The following is a 16,476-nucleotide window of genomic DNA, read 5'->3' as shown; positions in this document are numbered from 1 at the left end:
CTCAAACCTAAACCGTTGACGTCAATGAATAACATGGCGTGACTACAACTGCGGAAGGGCTGACTCAATATTCTGTGATTAGCGGAAGTTTTCCCGTAGTTGTATTTGTTGCAGATTTATTAGTAAGTACTGATAGTTGTTTTGATATCCGATTATTCCCAACAATTCACTTGAGTTTTTTACTTCCTTGTGAGTCGCTGAGTGACTGGAATGAATGCAAGTGAGCTTGCTTGGTGAGTCGAGTGGACATGGTGGATCGAGACTGTGGCAAGTGCATTCTCTGTGTATTTAGGTTGCTCATTGCATGTAACGGTAGGCCTGCTGGGGTTGAGAAGGCAAAGGCTCCTTTCCAACCTCCATGCTGAAACATAGAGAGCATTGTGTCCGGAATCACAAAAGTAGTCAGTCCTGTATATGCTGTGTGAAATATCCAACTTTATTTCCCTTTCAAAATAAAAACAGAAGGAAAGACTTCCATATGCAGACGCACGCCACTTGACACCTTGTGCATAAACCCTTTGAGGCTGGTCTGAAAAATTCTTACAAGCGTGACCCCATAGTTGCCAGGTCTCTAATTTCCCCACCTATTGTCAAGCCTGTTTGGTTTTCACAGTACCGGTAAATGGCTAAATAAGGGATCTGGTGACTATACGGTCACCTGGTCACTCACGTTAAGTGTTTTCTAAGTAAACGATTTGGTATTTATCCTTTTAAAGTGAACTTTTCTGAATAGGTTTTTGCTTTCTCATGGCTAATGGTTCACCGTAGGGAATCATTACTGGCATTCATATATGAAACTCTTTCCAAACAAAACAAACAAAAAATTCTGTAATTAAAAATACTTAAATCTGCCAAATATCACATTTTCAACATAAAGGCTAGTACAGCAAAATTGAGCAATGCACAGAGATCATATGAACATGCAGATGGAATGATCACCCCAACAAAACAATTGTAGGCCCACACCATTGATTACGTGGCCTGGTGGCCAGGTTTTGTTTTTCATGTGATTCTTTGAAAAGGGGAACACCGTCCTTTAAAGCATGGTGCACCCAACATTTGTGAAACATTAAAGCTCGGGTGTCCAAGCTGGAGTAACTTGTGCCCGAAATTTCCAGATGTCATGAGCATCAAGGCCAGAATTACATGTATACAAGCTAGGATGGCCCAAGAACCATTTATGGGATTTCACGCGGCCGTAGTTCTCATGGTTGTAGGGATATTCAAAGCTCTTCAGAGAGCCTTCCAACATGGAGATGAACCTGAATGTGGTGTAATTTTGGGGACTAGAATTAGCAGCTATTACTGCCATGGCACAACTCTCACAGAAGAGAAAATTGCATCGTAATCCCACGACGCCACAACAAATTGACTGTCAAATGTCCCATTTGTTCATATATATATTTTTTTAACAAACTTGATCACTGGAGAAACATGTTGAAGTGATTTGTCCACAACTTTTTATCATTTGCATTTATGCCATGTCAAGGCATTCTCTGCACACAGAAGGTGTCGGTTAGTCGAGCATGATTTTGACAGAGGTGATTTCTCTCCACAGCTGAATATTCAGGAGGATGACCTCAGAAGCCGGCCTTCCTGACCTAAAGCTTATCCATGTCGTGCCTCCCGCGGGAGACCATCTCAACATGACCGAGGAGCCCAGCAATAGCACCTTCGTGACAGATGCCGGAAGTTACCAACCGACCACCATCAACGGAACCTCGTCAACCAGTGCACCCATTGGAGCTATCCAGCCATGTCTCTATGTCCTTTATGCAGATATTGGCAATTCCCAGTGAGTCACTCAAATTTTTTTTTGCAAATTTCAGTGTTTCACAACTCTTAATGTAGTTCTTTTCTCCACATCCCCCAGTGTGTGGCACTACGTCTGTGGTGCGGTTTGGTCACACGTTTCAAGCTCCAGTGTGCAGATTTTAGTAACAAACATTTTCACCATTAGTACACTGTGTAAAGAAATTCTTCCCCCCGAGGAGGGGGATGTTGTCACTTCACGGGCGACAGTGTCCACATCAATGTGATTGATTTGAGCATGAAGATCAAATGTTAAACAAAATCTTTTCTTGACACAGGTTGTTTTGATGAAGAAAGGAAATATTTCAAATAATTATATCCATTAAAAGGTCATTCAAGAGAGCAGATGGATGTAGTTGTATTTTGAATGTCTAGGGGATAATTGTACATTTATTCACTTTATTTATGCCAAGGCTCAGAAAAATTCGAACATTTCATATGAGAAAAACTGAACCAAATAAAAAGCTGTCAACAGCTTGATATTCAGCTATTGTGTGTATTTTCATTGGAAATGAATAGAATTTCCCCAGCAAGCCACTGTTTTGAAAGTGGAACAAAAACATGAGCGAAGTAAACTGAACTGTGAAAAGTGCAATGTACATATACATGTATGGGTCTCACTTGGATATACGTGCATGTATATGATACAGTATTGTTTAATTAATAGGTACAGTGCTTTGATACTGTGCTGTAGAGTTAAACTGAAACAAACCAATTGCTGTCCAAATAGTCCTAGATTTGATCAGCTTGAGCGGAAACCATAATGGACTACTTGAATTGCACTTTCAACTTTTGTGGAGAATGTATTTGAATTGTTGATACACAAAATATATATATATATATATATTATGTAAATATCATATATATTATATATTATGTAAATATATATTTAAGCAAAGTCTCGAAAGATGTGAAATTGAAGTGTGTTTTAAATTTGGTTATAGTTTCTCTTTGTCTCAGTGTACCTGTGTCAACAAAACATACTCAAATGTTGGAGCACAAAAAGGACTTCCTTTTAGCTTTTGAAGTAAAAAAATTGCTCCATGTCAATTTTATGATCGTAATGACTTGGCTTTGATCTGATCAAATGCCGCACTTAACTCTTAAACTTACTTCTCATGTGGCAGTGTTCGTATATGGGACCTAGCGCTGCTCATTCCAAACACACTGTTCCTCATCTTCCTCATATTCAAATGCAAGATTGCCATCACCAAGCTTCGTCAGTCGAGTAGCGCCGTTTTCTTTGCCTTTTATGCCATGGTGAGTCCACATTTGTAAACTTGGATTTCACAGAGGGGAAAAAAAAATTGAGAATTTGGTCAATAGTCATTTTGAATGGGGTGGGATATACAAGATGGAAAAAATTAATTTAGTTATGGATAGTGCAAAACTTTGCTGGGGTCCGGCGGGTCTTATGAATCGGGGATAATTTTGTTTCATCTGGTGCACAGGAAAAACTTGATTGGAGAATAGGAATTTTGACCCCCCCCAACAAAAAATTATTCGATGTGACATGGCATCCAGTTGAGACAACCCCCATAAGGCTGTGTGTTTATCACTCACGCAGGGATCTGTGAGATGTGCGTGCCAATTAATTTTATAGCATGTGATCTTTGTACATTTACTCCGTAGGCCTACTGCACAAGGTGTACTGGTCATGTGCCATTCTCAAGTGCTAAACAAATACTTCACAAGGAACTGACTTGGGAAAAGTGAATGATTAGACAAGACAAGACAAATATTATGAACTAAAACTGACGTGACTTATGTTGACACTTTGAAAAATTGCCACAGTATAAAAACTGACTGTCGTCCAAATTCTGTTTTTTTACGTAATGTACTGTATGCTTCAAAGTTGTGTTAACCGGCTCAAGTAAGACTCTTTCCAAATTCTCATATTCTACCAGGGCAGTATCTTAATGGATACAAAACTGCATGGCTCACCTCCTGTCAGTTTGTATGGGCATTGATGTCTCTGTTATTGTGCATTTAAATGTACATACAAAAGTGTGTCACAAGACTAGTCTTTCTATTCATTTAGCTGTTGAAAACTAAAAGCTGAGGTGAGCCAGTTACAATAACAGGAAACTGAAGACTGATGTGATCTGCTGACCTGTTGCCCAACATCAGTGTATCACACGGTGATCGTAAAATGAAAATGAACGCCTTGATTTGAGAGAATAGGGATCTTTTCTTTTAGAAAAAACAAAACTCGGAGCATTGGTGGCTTCAGGAAATTTTTGGCAAAAGCTGCCCAGTGGTTAAAAGTGTATAGGGCCCCTTCATAAGTATTTGACTGGAACTGGCGACATGTTATAGTCATTTTTATTATTGTTTTGTTATCTTGTTCTGATCCTTGTGGTCTCTCGTTTAGGTCTTGACCGTGGCAATCATCAGCGTAGCGAGAGCCGTAGTCTCCATGATGGTCAATGCGTCCACAAACAGCGGAGATATTGCAGACACGGTGAGTTGGTTGGTCCCTCTCTTCCTTCATCAGACTTCTTATTTGTTCACCGTCTGTAGTTAAACTCTGCTTTCAGCATAATGCCATTGTGGTGAATATTTGATAGCAATAGAATGACCGCTATACTTATTGGTGCCAGCACTCGTCAGCAGCAAACTGATAAACATTTGCCAGTAGAAGGGGGCCAATTCCAAAAACAAATTTCAAAAGCAGATTAATGAATGAGTTCTCTCCACCCCCATTAGCCATAACTAGTGCCTTTGGAAGTAATACTCCGCTTTTTTAAAATCTTCTATCCATTTCATCTGGAGACACCCAACTTTAATAGTGCTGGCTTAGCTTTGAAGTGTGAAGTTCTGGTCCAGTTTTCTTTTTTTTTTAAACCGAAGATTGATCTTTCCACGCAGGTTCTGTGGATCATTGTCAAGTTTTTCCTGATTTCCATCGAGTTTAGCGTCATCATTTTTGGTTTGTTCTCCAGCATGGTGGACAGTAAAGCCATCATCAAGCGAATCTTGCTAGCGACTTCGTCTATAGCCCTAGCATACTCGGTGACACAGGTAAGCTTAGAAATCCCAAACCGGGTGAAACTTAGTCCAGCATTTCCATATGAATTCTTCACCACATTCTCTACTTTATTCTGGATATTGAAAACAGCTTTCAACCATTTTTTTTGTGGGGGGGCAAATTCAGGGTGCTCTGGAGATCAAGTTTCCTGACAAGCATTACATTGCACCAGATAAATACGACATCTACGCTCACGGCGGCATGCTGTTCTGGTGTATAAGCTCATCGATATTTTCCTTGGTGAGTGTATTTTAACAAGGCAGTTTCACTGAGTCATATTCTACAAAGGGCTTGGGGCATGTACTGTAGGCCTTCAGCGTACCAAACAAAACTGGCATCGTCACTTTTCAATCATGTGCCATTCAGTGTGACTTTTTTACAACCTAGATCCGTTTCTACCAGATGGGTTCACATCTCAGCTGAGATTAGTCGGTTGCATTAGTCCTGAGATCTCAAGTATACTGACTTGATACGTGATTCTCTCATTAGTTGACACACACAGCCACCATTGTTGGTAGTGTAAACAGAGAGTAAAGCTTAGCCATCTGGGGGGGTTATACCCTACTTCCGTCCCAGTTTTTCCAAATTTCATCACTTTTTGGTTTGTTTTTTATTTGTTTGCAGGCCTATTTTATCATCTTGGTTCTGCCGTACACAAAGATAAAAGACAAAGTACAGCTCCCAGGTCAGTATGCTGTGTGGGGTCAGATGCCAAAGGGCATGACACACAGGTCATGTCCATAATTGCCTGGAGAGTAAGCCATTAAGAAGGGAGACTTTACCCCAAATTCAAATGGCTTTGAAAAGGCAGAAGATATTCATGCCATCTGCGTAGCACAGGGAGGCCTTGTCATAATTGAAATTTCACTCCTGCCTTATAATCAGCACAAAATTTCATAACAGCCACAAAATCTGTGCACGTGTCATTTTTGTGTGTGTTGTTACTCTAAACAACCCCCCATCAGTCAAAATCCATATCCTATGTCTGCAGTACTTTGATGGTTTCAGGACTGTCAGGTGTAGTCAGTATAATCTTAGCTAGCCTTGATGATTGGTTTGTTGTTTGATGCTCATTCTCGCACAACGTCACAATTAGTGATAGACGGGGAAGTAGTCTAACTCGGCACAATATTTTTGCTTTGATATCTCTCCAGTTAAAAGGTCCTTCTACTGCTACGTGGCATTTCTGGCCCTGCTGAATCTAGTCCAGGCCATAGCAAGTGGCCTCGTCTATGCAGACAAAACACTTGCCATCTGGTGAGTGACCTTGTGTCCTATCGTGGCCTCAAGCTTGCTTTGGCCATTTCTAACTGAGCTCATGCGTGATTCTGACACTGTAGAAGTTTTAATTGGCAAGGATAATTGCACATCCTAATGTCAAAAGAAGTTTACTCTTGAAAGAGTTTGAGGAAGCCAGCATGAATTTTATTATTTTGTCATTTATCATGGCCATTCCTCGTGATGTTCTTTCTGCAAATGTCTTAATTGTATATGACTGCGTGCTCTGTTTTCTATTCCCCAGTGTTGTGGACATCACATCCTTTGTCTATTTCTCCATCCTTGCTCCATTAATCTACCTTACATTCCTACACAAATTCTTCCGGTGAGTCACTTGTTTATATTAGTCAGTATTTGTGATTATGTAAGTCAGTGTTTGGATGCCTACTGATCCAAACAAGATCACCAAATCATCAACAAGCCGGGGTGATAAAATGTCATGTCACCCCCCTCCCCCATCAGATCAACTATCCTTGGGGTAATCGGTATTTTGAAATCCTTGTCCCGAAATTAAATTCACAGCAAAGGTGTTTTTGCCCGATCCCCCTTCATGCTCCCAAACGGTCTGAACCACAGCATTCGCTTAACAGTTCAGATTGGTATTAGATTTTGCCCTTCACCACTGGGGCACACGTTGGTGCACAGGAACCAGATGAGATAAGGGGGCCTGCTCATGTGCCTAACTAGAAACAAAAAGCCTAGGCAATGTCTGCAGAATCTGTTGTAGTGAGGGGTTTTAGGGTGACAACTGACAAGGCCCATCAGGATTGTATACCCGTTAACTCAGTGCTAAAAGGTCATTATGGCCAAATGTAACTTCTCTGAAAACCTTTGAACTTCTTTTGCCCAATTCATGTTTAAAATAATATTTTTCAATATACGCCTTTTTAGTGAAATTTTTCAATAACGACCGTTTAGCACTGACACGACAACCTCACCTGCACAACTGCTAATCACTTCTGCGTTTATTGTGTTCCTGAGTTACGCACCCTGACCATAAATGAACTTAAACTAAGCTGTGAGTTAATCTCTGCTTGGCCTTGGTTTATTTAAGCCATGCCTGAAAATGCCGGTGGCTTCAGCAGACCTCACGCCTCGTTGAATCCTGCTGGAATTAGCAAATGGCTCGCTTTGATGTTGTTAGACTCCGTTGGATCCAGGACCCCTCATGCTTTGCTGTTGGATTTCCTTGGTTTCAACAGGCCTCAACCTTTCTGTTGGACTGTCTGTCAAATTCAGTAGACCTCGTTCACTGATGTTTCAGATTCTGTTCAATTCAGGGAGCACATATTGCTATAGTTGGAATCAGTAGATTTCATACTTTGCTGGTGCTAAATCTGATCGGACTCTGCAGACGTCGTTGCTATTGAGGTAATATACAGCACATTGTCCACTTGATGTACAAACCTCAGATATGTGGGAAAAAGACGCGCACCTAGATTAAGGGTGTGATGTTTGCCCAGCATCAAGTCTGTGGTCCAAGCAAGGATTGAGACAATGCTAGATAGCCCCTAGAAACCAGACATTTTCCTGAATCTTTCAGTGATTACCCTCGGTTTCACTGTAGACCGATTTTGAGAGTTCAAAGAACCGGCGTAAGTTTAAAAGCTGTGGAATATTATCGCGCTGGAAATGTACCCTGGGGCGTGTGATGGAGAGGGATTCAGGTGTGTGATTATTCAGACCTCTGGGGGGGGGCATTTTGGTGTGCCATGGGGGAAGGGGTCACAATCACGCACCTCTAATCACTCAGGACTGGAATGACCGTGGCAAAAATATACTTGATGACCTCAGGTGTTTGAAGAGAAATAGCGTTATATCTGTGAGCCATTTCTGTGTATACTTGGGCAAACTTCTTTTTTTTGGGGGGGGGGTGTTTTGTTGTTTTCTTTAAGCGCCCGTAAATTCTGAAGTGACACAGGACCAAGTTTTTCCGACATTTTCTCTGAACAAAGAATTAGTCCATTTTATGTTGCGTTTGCCTGAATGCCCATGGATTGAAGTCTAAGTGCATAGAGTGTGCCATCTTGTTCCTGTGCAGTTGGAAGGCTGTGAACTAGCTTGGTGAATGTATCAAAAGTAGTAGACATTTGTGCTCATCTTTCATGGGTTGAGGTCAAACAGATATGTCAAGAAGTGCTCACCGATGTGTATATTTGCATTTATAACTGGTGCTCGTGTTGCAATAGTATATTTGCTGAAAGTCACAAAGAGGTCTGATGCCGGCCCTGCCTAGTGCCGAGACACTACAATCATTTCAGTTCTAATAGGAATGCTCCAGTGGTGATCATCATTTGCATCACCAGTATTTATGATATTGATTGTCATTCACCGTTATACAGTACATGTAACTGCATGCACATCAATATTATCGGAAGTCTACATGTATGAATTCCTTCTTGGTTCAATATGTGAATAACACTTGTGCCCCTTGAAGATCTCGCTCTCGAAAAACTGGGCCAAGTTGTGGATGTTGATTTGACGAGCCTAGGGTAACAAAATAGAGACAATACAATGTAAAGAAATAATTATGGTTGAAAATTGGGACAATGGTTTACAGTTGTTCTCAGAACTTTGCAATCTTCTCTAAATCTTGGAAAATTCAAGCATTACTACTTTAAGAAGTCTATATTTATATGTATATATGTAACTGCATGCACATCAATATTATCGGAAGTCTACATGTATGAATTCCTTCTTGGTTCAATATGTGAATAACACATCGTTTGGTGAGGTAGTTTTTCGTGCTTTTTTCTTATAATATGAAATCAACATCATGAAATGCACGGTATTTGCACCAACACCCGAATTTTACATGGAATGTCACAGAAAGAAAGACACATGTACGTACAACCATAGCCCCACTAGTGTGGCACGGACTCTAACTCGGGAGTCCGTGCCACACTAATGGGGCTAGTACAACCATTGCCCTGCACTGAGGAAGATTTTGTTCTTCCAGCTTCAATTTAATTCAACTGTCCACTTTATGTCTCTAAAACTCTATCTCATGTACTGATTACACTTACTGTGGGGATTTTACAAACATGGGCTTAATGACGGTTGCTCATTTCACAAATCTCACACTTTGAAAACAATTCAAATACCATCCGTAATATTACAGTGTCACAAAATTAATTGCTTTTTGTCACTGACTGATGCCAAAACAGCCCTTTACAATTTCAACCATATCTCAGTATTTACATTCTTGCTGTAAACCTAGTTTACAAGCTATCCCAGCCCTTCCCTCCGCATAAGTCTTGCCTTCAGAATCACCAAAGCAAGTGACCTTTCCAACTGTCTTAAGCTCATCAAGCACCATCATGAAATGGTGTTTAAAAAGAAGTCCTTGGGTTACGTCTAGGTCAACAACAATTGCTCGGTACACGTGCCGAAATAGACTTCATCTGCTGAGCTTTGAGAGGTTGCAGCAATCCAGCAAAATACTAACTTAATGGGGTCTGGAATATTCCATCCCATAAGAACCACGAGTCTACTTTAAGACGAATTATGTCAACCGGTACAGTCGGTGGGTGACACCCATCCTAACGGTGGATGCAACAAACCCCCAAGGCACTTCTGCAAATCTGAAATAAATAACAACTCTTAAACTCTTTCTAACAATTTGAACGGCATGTCCAGCAAATGGGGTAACTTATCCATCAGCTCTTGCCTGGTTTTTCTTTTTTGTCGTCTTTTTTTTGTACCTAACTACAGCCAGTGTGAGCACCTCACAACTGGGTTCTCGTAGCAGGAACCTTTGCCCCACTTACTGTCTATGAACAAATTTGAGGTCCATGTTTTCTAAAAGTTCGTTCCGTTTCAACAAGGTCTGCAGAAATCCTTACATTAAAAAATGAGGCACCACAAATACAAAGAGAAGGGTAAGCCTTGATACATGAGTCTTAAAGTAGCGCAAATATCTTCAAGATTCTTTCGATGGAATCTCCCCACTGTACACTTATGATAATGTTCAGCTCTTCCTGGGGAAACGGAGTACATAAGGGTGATGTCATTTGAACCAGGAAGTGTGGTGAAAATAGATGAAGTACAGATGTTGGTTCACACACTGGTTCTTGTGCTAATGCCTTTAACGCGTAATTTTGTTCGTGACGTATTTGCTTCGGTATTCTACACAAACAGTATCTCATGCACTTTCTTAATGTCAAACATTCCAATGTTTTCCTAGAGAGTCTGAATGATCAATTTCCTCCTGCTGTCATGGGTGAACTTGTGCCCCTTGAAGATCTCGCTCTCGAAAAACTGGGCCAAGTTGTGGATGTTGATTTGACGAGCCTAGGGTAACAAAATAGAGACAATACAATGTAAAGAAATAATTATGGTTGAAAATTGGGACAATGGTTTACAGTTGTTCTCAGAACTTTGCAATCTTCTCTAAATCTTGGAAAATTCAAGCATTACTACTTTAAGAAGTCTATATTTTAACATTCCAGACACAGGTTTTTTTTGGGGTTTGAATTTCAAATGGAAAAAGAAATGGTTTGCAGTTATGGGTGAAATTGTTGAACTATTAAGCTATGTGAGGTTTGATAACCCAGATGGAAACCAATGCACTTATGTTTGAACTACACACTGCAGAGATTTTAAGCCGTTCTCGGTGAACACATTGCAATTTAAAAACCGCATCTCCTGCACTAACACTTCTTGTGGGACAGTGCATAAAAGGAAATTTGACAAAAACAAACGTACTTTGTCAGCCAGATCTTTTTCGGATATTTCAATGACATCCTGATCTGTGCCGTAGCGAGTCCTGTAGAATGTCATCTGCTCAGTGACAAGTTGCTTCAGGATGAAAAGGAGCAGCTCGTTGTTGTCCCGACGGAAGCTCAAATATCTGGAAAAATTCTGACCAATGAAAAAAACACACTTTGCAGAACATCTCCAAAAATAATCATGCACGATTATTGTCTGCTAAAATAAACAAACTAAACAGGAAATTTGATGTACATTTAATATCTCCAAAAACTACAAATCGGAATTCAACAGACAAGGTGTCAATTAGCAGATATTTTGTGACGCGTATAACTCTTAACTCATGTAACATTTAACTCATAGTTTCCAAAAAAGGTGGATATTGCATTTTGCGAAGAAACTCTTTAATTAATCTGCTGAAAGTGACTGGACAAGTAGAGAGACTTGTTAAAGGACTTGTGGACTCCGTTAGAGCACTGCCCATTAGCCAACACCCATCTGGCAATATCCCATCAGTCTCTTTGACCGACTTCAATAGAATTCTGCCGCCTACCTTTCGCATGCTGCGCATGACGCTGTACTTCTGTGTGTCGATGAAGCTCTCCAACATGATGCGGATGGCCATGTTGACGTCATCCTCGTTCACATACTCGCGCAGGTGCATGCGCGCGTGGGACTCTGCCATGCGAATGACGGACTCGATGTGTCGCACGGTGATGGGAATACTGCCTGTCGCCTGCAAAAACAAGTATTGTGCTATTAATAACCATAAACTGGAGCACGTTCAAAACAACCTTCTAAGAGCCAGTAATGACATCAATTTCTATTATGAAACTGTATTTGTGAGGTGTGTCTGTCACAGAATAAGAAATACTGCATTCTAATCCAGTTGTGATACGCATTTTTACAAGGTCACATTTTCAAGAAAAAAACTGTAGCAAGAATTTTTGTCCGACTACACCATAGGTCAACATGAAATGCATGAAATTGCAAGACATACCCAACATGCAGTACATGTACGACAAGGTCAAACAATGTCAAACCCCCAAAATATAAGGCCATTCCAATGAAGCCTGATAAATTTCAATTTTTTTTTGCATTCAATTCAATGCAGACGATTGCCATAACTGATACACTTTCTATTTGCACCGCCTTGGCACCGTTTGATGTTTTGTGCCACACCATTCGGGTTCAAATATTGTGAGCTCAAGCAAAAGATGTTTGCCTCCTCTTTGCCATTGAGGAAAACAGGTTGAACGACAATCCAAACTGATTCTGCGTGCAGCATGCATCAAAGCCGAATGGCGGGGACATTACCATCGACTCTCGCCTGAGGTCCGAGTACATCTTGGCCACTTTGTCCTGGTCCATGCGGTGCAGTTTAGGGTGGACCTTCTCCTTGGCGTAGATGATGTACTTCTTGAGGAGTTCTTGGGGAATCTGCTCCAACCCTGAGGAGGAGGGGAGGTCCTAGAGACAACAGGAAAGATTGAGAATCAGTTTCATCTCTGAACCTGAGGAATCAGACATACACTGTTGCTCCACATCATAACATTTATAGGTTTTTTGGTGAAGTCTTCCAATTGAAATCTTAAAGGCCTCTCTGCTGATGATCTATTAGCATTTTGTTTTCAGAATTTCTCAAAGCCCAGGACAAAACCTATTTGTCTGCTCAGGAAAGATTCCTGCCTAAAGCTGTAAGTGGGGAGGACGTAACAGCTCAATCACGAAGTTCACTAATTTGCCTAGCCTATTTGAATTTGACTAAATGATAATCAGTAAGAGTGCAGCTTATTGGTTGGGTCTACTTACCGGGAGGTTTTCCTCCAGTTCGCCGCTGTTTGACGGGTGATGTCTAATGTGGCTGTCTGTCACAAACCTCGCCAACATCTCATCCTGAAGTATCAATATGGGGATAAAATTCAACCAAACTTAAAGCTCGAACAACACACAAGTATCGGCAAGGGTAAATATAGGATTACTCGGGTCAGGCTGTCGTGACAACAATGAACCAATCTAACACGATAATTATTCACGAAGCAGTATTGGTAACTCGTAGCAGTACTGATTACACATCTGAATCCCAGCGTGTATGGTTGGCTCTCGTGTCCGTGTGTGGACACCTGTCAATCTGTAACAGAGCCTCTGTAGCACTCAACATAACCTGAGCCAACGTTCTTTAATTCATTTCTCTTTCTTTTGTCCATTGAAGATTTAAACAACTGCAGAGTGAAAATCATTGTGGCCAAAAATTTCTTCTAAATTCCTTCCATGTGTACTAAGGTTTGGTTTGAAAAGTGTCTAATAGTTAACACTTTAGCATTGCAGGCTAGAGGGTAAATGAGGAACACTGGCAAGTATGCCTGTGAAGAGTAGCTTAAAATTTAAGTTTTACCTTGACTGGGTCAACGATATCCCTCACAACACACAAGATATCAAAACGGGATAGAATGGGCTCCGTCAAATCAACCTGGAAATCAAATGAAATGTTTGAATTGTTACACTACTGTTCAAGGAAGTAAATATCACACAGACAATTATTTTTCTATAGCTTTTGAGACTAAACTGTAAAATATGATTTACTAGAAATTTGAGACTTTCATGAAGTGTCTTTGAAACTCAAAAACTCTAACATTTTCTGAGAATGTCATGGATTGGTTGTAGCGCCCTCCTATGGGATTAGCAGCAGCCATGATGGAGCATCGAGCGTGGAGCGATGTGACGATACCAGCCTTTGATATAGAGATACTCTGTTGTTCCATAGCCTCGTGTATACTCGTACGATCGTTGTCATTCATCTATGAGGAAAAAACACATGAAATGTCACAAATTTTAATGATTAATTTTGCCTACAACAATGCAATTAGATCCAACAGAAATGCCAATGCTGTATCTCAAACTTGAGGCCAGAACATTTTGGCAAGTCACAACGCCCTACTGGCCGAAGAGGGAAATAACGTAGATACCACCTGCCATGCCATCCCAATGGCATTCAATTTGCAAGATTATTCAATTAAAATCTGTATCTGAAATAAATTTCAGACAGACAGTAAAACAGACAGCCAAATTGACCAACCTTGTCAAACTCATCTATGATACACACTCCCCTGTCAGCCAGCACCAAGGCCCCAGCTTCCAGTGTCCACTCTCGGGACACGGGATTCCTCTGGACGTAGGCTGTCAGACCGACGGCCGAAGCACCTTGACCTGTTGTGAACACAGCACGGCTGGCTGTTTTCTCCACGTACTTCAGGAACTGTGACTTGGCCGTGCCAGGGTCGCCGCACAAGAGGATGTTGATGTCACCCCTGACCTTGTGTTTTTGACCTGAAAATAAGAGTAGTTACAAAACTGTCGTTCAAATTTATTGAATTGCTTTACTGACAACAGGTATCGTCCTAAAATAATGCTAGTCTCTGAAGTGTAATGCTTTTATATACAATGGAAATGGTTCTATGCAGACAAACTGTACGTTGCTGACATTTATTCTGCTCAGTTGAAAAGAATGCTACTATCGCAACAAACATAACCAAAGATCTTCTAATGTGATGACAACCAAAATCTTTAATGGTCATTGTAGAGTTGGGATGCAAGAGTGAATGTTTTTTCATAGTCTTCAGAAGTTCCTACTGTCATTAGAATCATTTGTTTCATCTGCAACAGCTATAATAAAACCTACTCCAGTAACATGACAGGCCAGTTATTGCGAGAAATCTCTGATTTTAATTCTTTAAATCTTCAAGGTCTACCACGGCTGCTGCATACATCCCTGCTCAGATCTATCTGATGAGTTTAAACTCCCAAGACTTGATTTCTGTCTCTTTACCGGGATGCTATCAAAGCATGCAGAACCATCGTTAAAATCTCACCAGGATTTTTGGCTTCTCCCCCAAACAGTGCCAGCGCAATGCCTTTCTTGATGTCCTCGTGACCATATATGGAAGGCGCAATGCTAGCAAAGATCTGAAATGAAAATGCACAGCAATGATTCATCCCCTGTGGAAGTAAAAGTTTGTCATACCAGAGATTTTTTTTAGGCAAGTCCTTGAGGCGAGCAAAGATTCAGATATATTTATATCTTTGCTAAAGACAGTTTGGTACAGCATGCATAAATTGTTGACCCTAGTGAGTAAATATCTCCAAAAAGAATAAGTTGCAACTAAAACAGTGATTTTGTTTTCTTACTACAAAGTACACAGAATTGTAATTGCTATATGGCACAGTGGTTGCAAATTTCAGAAATAAGAATGTCCGAAATTTTTTGCAATCGGAAATATAAATTATATGATTTGGTTGGCTGCACAATGCTCACTCTTTCACCGATGCGCTCATCTTTTGACAGGGCCACGATGGCTTTGATGTCTTCATCTGTTAGACTTCCTACTGCCATCTTGTCGTCTTTTTTAGTGATGTAGTTGGCTTGGATGACGGTGGCGAAGACAGGGAAGCCGTTGGCCGTGTTCAGGGAGCCGTCGTAATTGTTGTGATAGATGCCGGTTAATTCCTGTTGGGGCAAACACATTGAAGAAAATGTTTATGAAAGTGTTTTCCCCTATAAATTATGAAAACAATCAAATGTTTCAATTTATCCAAAGTAAAAATGCACCCCCCCTTTTGGGTGTTTTGGGTGCAAGGGGAGGCAACGCCCTTACCTTTAAAAAAGATAAACAATAATATTAGTCAAAGGTCATTTCTTGACATCACTTACGATTTCGTCTCCCGGCTTACAACTGTCAACAAGATCTGCTAACAAGATGGCATCCTTGGACCTTGGCAAACGACCAGCGGCGACTTTGCCCGGACTCTCTTGAATCGTGATTCTTTGGTAGTTCTTGTAGAGTGTCTGCCAAGGAAAGCAGAAGAAATTTGTTTTGTCAATTCGGCATTCATTACATGGGTTTGAACGATTTCTCACGATGCTGGTAAACTAATTAAAATCATAGACCAGAACTATGGCCTCTTCTGGTCCACAGGCCTAGTGGTTAGGGTTTACGACTTGTTATCGTGAAGGTCAAAGGTTCAAATCCAGCTGTTGACAAGAAGTCATGGCCATTGAGAGTCACTTCACCCCAGCTTGCCTCTCTCCGACCAGGAGTATAAATCAGAATTAGCCGGGGACCAATCTGCAATGGACTGGCATCCCATCCAAGGAAGAATAGAGACATTCTCGTTTTTTTCTCACCGATACATGTTCCCCTACACGATAAGCCAAACTGACTTGGATGGACTTCTCTCCTACTTGGCTACAACTAAGAATAAACATTCTACACTTAACTTTGCAGACTTAGGTAGTGACACAGCTGAAATGCAAGAGCTCTCACTGTGACCAGCAAACTTTCTTTATTGAGCTTACCTCTTCCATGTTGATTTCAAATGGTCCGCCGGACTGGCACTCGGGGCAGGACCCTGGCCGTACCTCCTGGTTCTGGTTCTGATAGAACGGCCCCAGGACAAAGCCGCACTTTGGACAGTCGTACTTGACCATGCTCAGCTGGGGCAGGATGCCTGTGGTGGATGTGACCACGCCACTCGTCCGGATCAGCTGATTGAGGTGCAGTTGTCTGGAAAGAGCAGAGATGATTTACAAGAGTCAATTGCCTGAAATTGATCACATTTCAGTCAGAGCATACAAATGTGATGATCTT

The 16,476-nt window shown here is 41.0% G+C and overlaps 2 protein-coding genes across 4 annotated transcripts in view; one reads left to right on the top strand and one right to left on the bottom strand.

Moving 5' to 3' along the window:
• Positions 1-128: 128 nt before the first annotated feature.
• LOC147799311 (transmembrane protein adipocyte-associated 1-like) overlaps positions 129-16,476 on the top strand; it is a 23,216-nt gene continuing 6,868 nt past the window's right edge. The window contains exons 1-11 of one of the 3 annotated variants that reach the window (XR_015424964.1): positions 129-267; positions 1,559-1,795; positions 2,940-3,072; positions 4,187-4,276; positions 4,684-4,836; positions 4,970-5,083; positions 5,468-5,528; positions 5,998-6,100; positions 6,366-6,446; positions 7,176-7,390; positions 7,722-8,858. Coding sequence is in view for 2 of the 3 variants with exons in the window: in XM_087135204.1 (XP_086991330.1) it covers positions 1,575-1,795; positions 2,940-3,072; positions 4,187-4,276; positions 4,684-4,836; positions 4,970-5,083; positions 5,468-5,528; positions 5,998-6,100; positions 6,366-6,446; positions 7,176-7,185 (966 nt within the window). In the remaining variant the exon portion in view is untranslated. Of the gene's footprint in view, positions 268-1,558; positions 1,796-2,939; positions 3,073-4,186; positions 4,277-4,683; positions 4,837-4,969; positions 5,084-5,467; positions 5,529-5,997; positions 6,101-6,365; positions 6,447-7,175; positions 8,859-16,476 lie in introns of those variants that run through there. The other 2 variants (XM_087135204.1, XM_087135205.1) reach the window with 2 other exon arrangements.
• The window catches only part of LOC147799312 (DNA replication licensing factor mcm2-like), a 12,538-nt gene continuing 5,128 nt past the window's right edge, over positions 9,067-16,476 (bottom strand). The window contains exons 7-18 of the mRNA XM_087135202.1: positions 16,185-16,392; positions 15,540-15,674; positions 15,144-15,335; positions 14,701-14,794; positions 13,908-14,158; positions 13,465-13,629; positions 13,227-13,301; positions 12,644-12,727; positions 12,149-12,301; positions 11,385-11,567; positions 10,829-10,984; positions 9,067-10,414 (exon numbers count right to left, since the gene is read on the bottom strand). Coding sequence (XP_086991328.1) covers positions 10,304-10,414; positions 10,829-10,984; positions 11,385-11,567; positions 12,149-12,301; positions 12,644-12,727; positions 13,227-13,301; positions 13,465-13,629; positions 13,908-14,158; positions 14,701-14,794; positions 15,144-15,335; positions 15,540-15,674; positions 16,185-16,392 — 1,807 coding nt within the window. The 3' untranslated portion in view covers positions 9,067-10,303. The remainder of the gene's footprint in view (positions 10,415-10,828; positions 10,985-11,384; positions 11,568-12,148; positions 12,302-12,643; positions 12,728-13,226; positions 13,302-13,464; positions 13,630-13,907; positions 14,159-14,700; positions 14,795-15,143; positions 15,336-15,539; positions 15,675-16,184; positions 16,393-16,476) is intronic.

The sequence above is a fragment of the Acanthaster planci genome, linkage group LG04 (assembly GCF_054643075.1).
Source record: "Acanthaster planci isolate LZ-2023a linkage group LG04, COTS_SCS, whole genome shotgun sequence".
Lineage (NCBI taxonomy): Eukaryota > Metazoa > Echinodermata > Asteroidea > Valvatida > Acanthasteridae > Acanthaster > Acanthaster planci.
Note: the sequence above shows the minus strand (reverse complement) of the source record. Positions and strands in the feature narration are given on the sequence as shown.